The following is an 8,969-nucleotide window of genomic DNA, read 5'->3' as shown; positions in this document are numbered from 1 at the left end:
AGGCTGGTTCCCAGTAACTCGAAAGCCTTGGGGGAAAAAATCCCCAAACTCAGCATCATGAATTCTATTCAACTTTAGAACTTTTGCTTATTTATTCAGCGATACATGTCCGCCCCCTCAGTGTCTCTTTAACAATGCAAAGACCCACCTCTAATTTTGTTTCTCTGTTAATACTGGTTAATATTCCGGGTTAATACTTTACAGCAGTATTTTTGAAGGGATTCATCCTGACACAGGTTAACCTAATCAGAAACTACACTGATGCCAATAGAGACGAAACATCAAGTTAACGTGTAGGATTTTATTTTTTTAAAATATTGGTATGATACTCTGGTATGAAATAAGGTGTAAAAATCTGCACGTATCACATTCATAAAAGCCACCAAATCCTATGTATCAGAAATACAAAAACAAAAGGATCTGGTTAGGTAACAATGATTGGAAACATTTATTCAGATGGAAAACGAACTAAGTGTGCAAGCTCTTGTGTCAATGTGAAAGGGTGTTCGGATCCCAATCGCCAGCCTTATCTCAAACCCACAAACTTCCACCCTGCTGATTACTGATAATATTTTATCATTTTACTCTTTTTAAAAAAATATTTTTATTGATTTCAGAGAGGAAGGGAGAAGGAGAGAGGGATAGAAACATCAATGATGAGAGAGAATCATGGATCGGCTGCCTCCTGCACACCCCACACAGGGGGGGGAGCCTGCAACCCGGGCATGTGCCCTGATGGGGAATCGAACCGTGACCTCCTGGTTCATAGGTAGATGCTCAACCAGTGAGCCACGCTGGCCAGGCTCATGTTTTAATTCTAAATCTTTTATTTTAAAATCCATGAAATATTTTCAGAAAAGGGTTTAAAATTATTAGCTTTCTTTTCTAAATGATTTTCTTTCCCATTTAGGTAATTCTAAATATGTTTTAAGGGGACATTTAAATCATATCAAGGCACTTGTGGAATAGGATTTGATTCACTTCTGGCCAACGACTGTGGGTAAGATAAAAAATGAATGTGTTCTCATAGATCTTCAATGTAAATGAACACAAGTGTCTTGAATACAAGTTGAACGGGCCACGCAAAATCTCACCAGTTTTAATAATAAAAGTATAGAAAGTAGACTACAGCAGCTGTATTTTAGAGCTGGAAGAGAGAATAACTTAGCTTAGTCAATGAATGGACAGAACCACTTCTCCAGGAAGAAGGCTGGTTTGAGCACTCCCCTCTTTCCTGAGAAGCGAGGGTGGAGTGATTCACTCCCAAAGACTCCGTTGCATTCTTGGGCTAAGCTACCATGCACGCAGTCTGTCTGTCACAGAGAGTGAATTGCTAAGAAAAAAACGCATCTTGCCCTCTAAATCTCGACATGTTCAGAGGATGGGACTCAGTCGGACTTCTCGCGGAAATGAGGTTCAACAGAAACGCTTGTCAGTGTGAACACTTTCTAAGATGTCTTAGTGTCGCTGTGAATGCCATGCTGCTAAGGACAATGCAGAGGATCTGTAGGCAATAAGGTTGCACCTCGTTGCTGGCATGGCTTCTCTGGTTAGTCCCTTTCCAAATGCAAAATGGACGCAGCGCCATAAACACCATTTAGCTTTTCTCTGATGAGCAAGGACCAGTCAATTCCCGTTGGCAACATCCTAGACATCAATTCCCCGTGTGTCCCGATACGGGCAGTCTCTGAAAAATGGAAGGAACATATGCCGATCCCAGGCTGTGCTCTGAAGTCTCTCTCTTTAAATAAGTGAACGGCATTAGATCCTTCATATGATTCTTTTACAAGAATATTGCTATTGATTTCAGAGAGGAAGAGAGACAGAGAAACATATCAATGATGAGAGAGAATCATTGATCGGCTGCCTCCTGCACACCCCTCACTGGGGATCGAGCCCACAACCTGGGCTTGTGCCCTGACTGGGAATTGAACTGTGACCTGCTGGTTTATAGCTTGATGCTCAACCACTGAGCCAGGCTGGCTGGGTCTTCATATGCCTTTTACCAGCTCCTGCAAGTGGAACATCAGCCTTATAGGAGATCTGGCCAAACAATTATTACATATTAGGGAATAAAGTCCAAATGAGAAAAAGACAACCTGTGAGCTGCCTTAACAGTTTAGCAAAAGATAGGGCTAATGCAGCGTAGTTACCCGTCTGGGCATCCGGTCAGCTACAGCAAAAGCAATTGTTCAAAGACCAGTTTTGGCCACTGACACCTCATAGGACAAGGTCCACCTCACAGGAAGATGGGCCTTTCCCTGTGAGGCCCAGATGGGCACAGAATGGCCTGCAGGCTATTTAGTGAGGATAAATATTTGGTTCTTCCAAAGCTACCTTCACGTTGAACGTTATTTCCTCCATGACGTACACGCGTTCAGGGAACGCTTTGGCCACCTCCTCCACGCTGTTGAAATATTGCACTGGCTCCTTTATATCTCGGTCCTGTTCCAGCAGCTTGAATTGGCCTGAAATACATGATAAACAGAAGAGAGGTGAGATGTTTACGGGGGACCGCTGTCCCCATGGTGACGGCATCCCCTTCCCCTACTCCCACTCTTCTTGTCAAAGGCATCTGATCATTATCATAAAAAAATAAAGTAAAAAAGACCACGGCAGGTTTTCTTAAACACCAGCTTGAAAACGAGCACAGACGTGTACTTTTTTCTTTGCTTATATTCAGAGTTCATTACCAGAGGACCAAACTGAATGGATGCTCACTTGCAATCTGACCTCAAAGTAAAAACTTACTCCGCGTTGCTCATTTTGTTTGTCACAGGAAGTCATGTTGTCATTTCGTTGTGATAACCCAGACACGTCATATTCTAAAACCAAGGCCGCGTGGCTTAGGGGGCTAATTTTTTAGACGAGTATCCCAAACATTCACAAGTAGCACCGAACTATCCTGTGGACCCTCAGCTCTCACAGGTTTCCCTGGTTTCAACTCCGCGTAGGCGATGTGGGGACCCCCGAGCCGCTATAACCGGGGATCTGCTGTGGACGGGCACGGAGCCTGTGCACAGAGGCTGGGGGGGTGCAGGGGGGTGCGTCTCCTTCTAACGAACGAGCACCTGCAGCCAAGTGGCTTCCTTCTTTTTTTTTTTAATATTTTTTATTGATTTCAGAGAGGAAGGGAGAAGAAGAGAGAGAGAAACATCAGTGATGAGAGAGAATCATTGATCCCTGCCTCCTGCACGCCCCCTACGTAACTCGAGCATGTGCCCTGACCGGGAATCAAACCGTGACCTCCTGGTTCACAGGTTGAAGCTCAACCACTGAGCCACACGGGCTGGGCTCTCTGTGACTTTTAACGTGCAGGGTTGGCAAACTAATTCTGTAAATATTTTAGGTTTTGTGGGCTAAACAGTCTCTGTCGCAACTACTCAATTCGCTTAGTTCTCGAAAGCTGCCGCCGACGATGTGTAAACACGGTGGACCAGCTGCGCACCGATCCAACTTTATTTACAGAAACAGGCAGCGGGTTGGATTTGGCCCTTGGGCCACACCCTTTGCTGACCTGTCCCTTGGAAGCAGTGGACAGTATGGATGACGGTGGGGACAAGCAGACAGACGTCAGAAGTGAAGACGACCAGGCCTCCACGCCAACACCCCTGAACAGTTATGCCGAAGTCTCGTGTAAGGCCCTTGAGACCACAAACTAAGCCGACCCTGTTTATCTGAGAATGGAAGTTTCCCCTTCAGTGGGAGTCTGACATCAAGTTTGAACTGTAAAGTGGGTTTTACAAGGAGAACCATGCAAACCTCCAGCAGACAGGAACACCCACCTTCTCTCCCCATAGTTTACAAGACCACCTTCCTAGCACCTTGCACTGAGCCCCTCTTCTTCTATAAAAGGCCACGCCACTCTCGGGTGAGTCCACGCGAGGCCCCCTGGGAGAGATGCTGAGCTACCGTGTCACCCTCTCCTCTGTGGCCAACAACGTCCGTCCAGCCTGGTGGACAATCCAGGCACTAAGAGCCAGCTCCCTGCCAGGATGTGAAATCAATGGACATAACACATTCCCACCCCCCCACACGAGGGAACTTATTTCTTAACAGACCATTTCATGGCCAGCAGAGGCTGTGCCACCAAAGAAAAGCACTTGGAGGCCGCTGGGACATCTGTTCTGAGCTGTCACCGCCACACTCCGCGCTCGGAGGGAGGAGGGCCTTGACTTTCAGCAGCGCTGAGGGTTTCAGAAAACGCCTCCACGGACAGCCGTCCCAGCTGCAGGACCCGGGCCCCAGGAGCGAACGCAACTCCACCGACAGGCCCCTCTAGTCCAGTTTAGATACAGCCAAGGTGGTATTTACAAAGCAAAGATCGGCATCCTCCTGTGCTGTGTTTCCGAAACTGTACTGCGGAATTCATCCGGGGGCAAGAAACAACCGTCATCCAGAAAACATCCCTGTGTGTGCGTCGCTCGGAATCACCACAGGGATTTCCCTCAACGTGGATGCACTCGACGTGAAGCGAAGGCCCAGTCCTGCTGGGGCATCTTGGTTCTCAGCTCCCGTCCGAGGCTGGCGGGCTACCCTGCAGCACATGCTTTTTTGCTTAGAAATAAAAGGTCACTTGTGAGGAGTGAGGCGTGGAAACTAGTTTTGCTAATGCAGAAGAAAGAGCAATGACGCCAAGGCACGGAGGAAGAACAGGGAGAGTCGGAGGAGGTCAAGTTCGGGTCCGGCAAGTTCAGGCCACTGGCTGGGAGGTTCCAGCCCCTGGTTCGTGGGAGGTAAGTTCCAGGCTGCGGCGAAGATGGGCTCTGTGACTTGTGCTTCCCTGGTTCCCATCCTCACTGGGATGAGCACAGTCTGCGGCCCACCTTCTCTTACAGCTACGGTTGTACTGCTCCCCGTCCCGTCCGCACAGTGTCCACTTGTGTGTAAATAAAAAAAAGCAAATGCTGCCCTAGCTGGTTTGGCTCAGTGGATAGAGCGTCAGCCTGTGGACTGAAGGGTCCCAGGTTCGATTCTGGCCAAGGGCACATGCCCGGGTTGTGGGCTTGATCCCCAGTAGGGGGCGTGCAGGAGGCAGCCAATCAATGATTCTCTCTCATCATTGATGTTTCTATCTCTCTCTCCTCCCTTCCTCTATGAAATCAATAAAGAAATATATTTTTAAAAAAAGCAAATGAGAGCCGAGGCCTTTAGGATCCACTTGTGGGCCCACGACTCAAGGGGACACCACTATTCCACTAGCATTTCCCTCCTTGTCGGGAGTGGGAAGACGCTGCGTAAACCAGCACGAATGAAGAAACAGAAGATGAAGTAGCAGCACTAGAAACGGCACCAGAACAGCACAGCAAGCTGAGCGTGGCCAACCCGGCGACGAAGAAGGAACGCGGGATGCTGGAACGCCACGACCAGGTCTGTGTTATTTAGTGGGATGCTCCCAGCCTGCCCACAAAGTAGGTGCTTATCAAACAGTGAACAGTGAATTCTTCTCACTTCTCTGTTCTTGGGACTCTCAGAGACAGGACAGCACCATTAACTGAGATGGTTCCGAGTCCACCGTGTAAATGAGATGCAACCTGGTTCGAAGAATGGAACCTTAAGACCACTGGGCCATTTCCAAATGGGAAGAAATGAACACTTCTCAAAAGTCATGGGAAACACAAAGCCGTTGAGCATTTTCAGAAAGCAAACAAACCCGAACAGGAACCTGCACTCATCCCCAAGGTTTACCTGGACACATACTCGTGTATGTCTATCTTTCTGTGTGCACGCAGGCTGCAGTGTCCGTGGGATCGGACTGCCAGCTAAGAGGTAAGCATCTTGTTATTGTAAAGGCACCGACCAACCACTGCCTTTGGAACGGCCTGTGCACACGCCTGCTTCCACCACCAATGGATGAAGGCTTGTCCGTGCTGGGGAGCCACTTAGCTGCCCTTTCTGGAGTCAGGGGAAGAGATGACTTGAGATGTGCCACTGCCAAACATGTCCGGTCCCAGAGGGTACAGAGGGGAAAGGAAGTCTCCTTCCAGTCTCCTCCCAAGCTCTCCTCACATCACAGCGGCAGCCCCCTGCTCCCTGCTCCCTCCGTGCAGACAGGGTCTTTGATACTATCTACCTGCACACATAATGCCGCTCTTTTAACAGCAAGCGGTGGCCTTCTGCGTAGTTCTTTGATCGTTCCATAAAAATTTGCTTCGTCTTTAAAGAGCTGCACGTACTCTCCATTGTGCAAACACCACACCGGATGTGACCAGCCCTCTGCGCACGGGCATCCAGGGCGGGTCCAGTCCTTGGCAGCCACAGTGATGCTGAAGTGAACATGCTGAGCGGTACCGAAGGGTTTGTGTACCCAGTGCAAGTACATTGGTGGGCAAGGCTCCATGTGGAATGGCTGGGCCAAAGGGTAAGTGCTTTTTTATTTGCCATAGCTATTGCCAAACTGATTTTTCTAGACGCTCTGCCCACTCATATTCCCACTACCAATGTGTTTCCTCATACCTTTCCTAACGCTTTAAAAAAAAAACGTCGCCCTAACCGGTTTGGCTCAGTGGATAGAGCGTCGGCCTGCGGACTCAAGGGGCCCAGGTTCGATTCCGGTCAAGGGCATGTACCTTGGTTGCGGGCACATACCCAGTAGGGAGTGTGTAGGAGGCAGCTGTTTCTAACTCTCTATCCCTCTCCCTTCCTCTCTGTAAAAAAATTTATAAAAAATATATTTAAAAAAATGTCATTGCCAATCTGCTGGGTGAAAAATAGTATCTCATTGGTGTTTTAATGGCATTTTTATGAAAACGGTAGATCTGATTTTTAAAAAATGAAGCAATTTATATTTTATATTCTGTGAATTTTCTGTTCATTTTCTTATTACCAACGTTTGAAATTTCTACTCGTCTTAAGCATAATTTAAAAATTAAAAACACAAACTTGAAATATTACAACACAGCGTCTCCCATTCTAAAATCTGACTCCCTCCATCACTTATCATCAGTTCCTAAAACTATGACTTGGTGGGGAGGAGGGCGAGTGGAAGTGGAATTGGGAGAAAAGAGAGAGAAAGAACAAAACTCAGCACAGAGCCTCAAAGCCTATGACCACAGAGAATCGGAATTGAAGCCAAAGAACAGAAAGAAATCATCAACCAAAATATAATGAATTTCATAATAATCATCTGTGGCATTTCTATTTATTTCTCCATCTGAGGCTATATAGAACAAGTGTCAGAATTTCAGTTCTGAAATTCTATCTTTGAACGTAACCAGACTAAACTGGATTCAAAATTAAATCATTCTGGGACACATATTCTAACCAGCCAAGCTACTTCACACCATGCAAATGGTTTCCTTATTTTTTGAAATTGGGAAAATGGAATTTTTCGTCACATCCAATTGGTTAGCCGCTTCTTCAGAATGATCAGAAAATTTCCGAGGCACAACGATCATAAATGCGATGGAACCTAAGAAAGGTTGCAGCTGTGAACACGGTCGCTAACATGTTACGGTGGGAATCCTGGGGCCATCTTCACCTTTCTCCTCCTAGATCAGGGGTGGGCAAACTTTTTGACTCGAGGGCCACAATGGGTTCTTAAACTGGACCGGAGGGCCGGAACAAAAGCATGGATGGAGTGTTTGTGTGAACTAATATACATTCAAAGTAAACATCATTACATAAAAGGGTACGGTCTTTTTTTTTTTTAGTTTTATTCTTTTCAAACAGGCCGGATCCGGCCCGCGGGCCGTAGTTTGCCCACGGCTGTCCTAGACTCATTTCCCCCTAAGTCTTGCCCTTTCTTTCCTTGAAACCTCTTGGCCCTCAGCATTCACTGCGACTGTCCTGGTTTCGATCCTCATCACTTCCTCATGGTATCACCGCTTTGGATTTTAAGTCCATCTCTGCCTTCATCACAACTTCACTCATCCTGAAACACAACCTGCGTGGGCTTCATGGCACTCGGGGACCTAAGAGTTCCCTACACGCTGGTAGACTAGCCGGACAAATAAGTATAAAAGCTCCTCAATTCCCAACCCAAGCCCGGGCGTCTGCCGTAGCTGTCCATGCTTCCACGTCTGGCTCCTCTCGTCTTCTGCAGACGTTTCCCGCCACCTGTGCGCAGCCAGCACTCACCCTCTCCCCTTTGCCTCTGCTCATGCTCTTTATTCAGTTTGTGCAAAACGATGGATCCTTGTAGTGACAGTCTAACTTCTGTGCACAACTGCCGTCCTCTCTTATTCTGTTTCTTCCCCCACGTTCGCAGTTCTCTTGGGGGACCTCCTCTATCAACTTGGCTTCAAGGACCACCTATACCAGTGATGGCGAACCTTTTGAGCTCGGCGTGTCAGCATTTTGAAAAACCCTAACTTAACTCTGGTGCCGTGTCACATATAGAAATTTTTTGATATTTGCAACCATAGTAAAACAAAGACTTATATTTTTGATATTTATTTTATATATTTAAATGCCATTTAACAAAGAAAAATCAACCCCAAAAATGAGTCATAGGTTCTCCATCACTGACCTATAAGGTGACAATATACCAGCCTTCCCATCAGCCAGATCGCTCCTGAATTCCACATCGTTCTAACCAATACCTTCTGTGTACTCCAACAGCTCTCCCACGAAGATCTCAACATTGACACATGCCAAACTAACCTTCTCTTTATACTTCTTCTTTTTAAAATTTTTAAAAATATATTTTATTGATTTTTCACAGAGAGGAAGGGAGAGGGATAGAGAGTTAGAAACATCGATGAGAGAGGAACATCGATCAGCTTCCTCCTGCACACCCCCCACTGGGGATGTGCCCGCAACCAAGGTACATACATGCCCTTGGCCGGAATCGAACCTGGGACCTTTCAGTCCACAGGCCAACGCTCTATCCACTGAGCCAAAGCGGTCAGGGCTCTTTATACTTCTTGAACCAAGCAGCCACCCAAGTCAGAAACCGGGGTGGTCACCCCTGACTCCTCCCTTCCCCTAACCTCTCACATCCCATTGGCGTCAATTCCTTGCCCCCC

General features: G+C 47.1%; 1 protein-coding gene across 2 annotated transcripts in view; it reads right to left on the bottom strand.

Moving 5' to 3' along the window:
- GAREM (GRB2 associated, regulator of MAPK1) overlaps positions 1-8,969 on the bottom strand; it is a 138,270-nt gene that overhangs the window by 27,586 nt on the left and 101,715 nt on the right. For both annotated transcript variants that reach the window (XM_005857050.2, XM_005857049.2), the window contains exon 3: positions 2,338-2,468. In XM_005857050.2, coding sequence (XP_005857112.1) covers positions 2,338-2,468 — 131 coding nt within the window. The remainder of the gene's footprint in view (positions 1-2,337; positions 2,469-8,969) is intronic.

The sequence above is a fragment of the Myotis brandtii genome, unplaced genomic scaffold, assembly GCF_000412655.1.
Source record: "Myotis brandtii unplaced genomic scaffold, ASM41265v1 scaffold107, whole genome shotgun sequence".
Classification (NCBI taxonomy): domain Eukaryota; kingdom Metazoa; phylum Chordata; class Mammalia; order Chiroptera; family Vespertilionidae; genus Myotis; species Myotis brandtii.
This window is presented reverse-complemented; position numbering and strand designations above follow the sequence as displayed.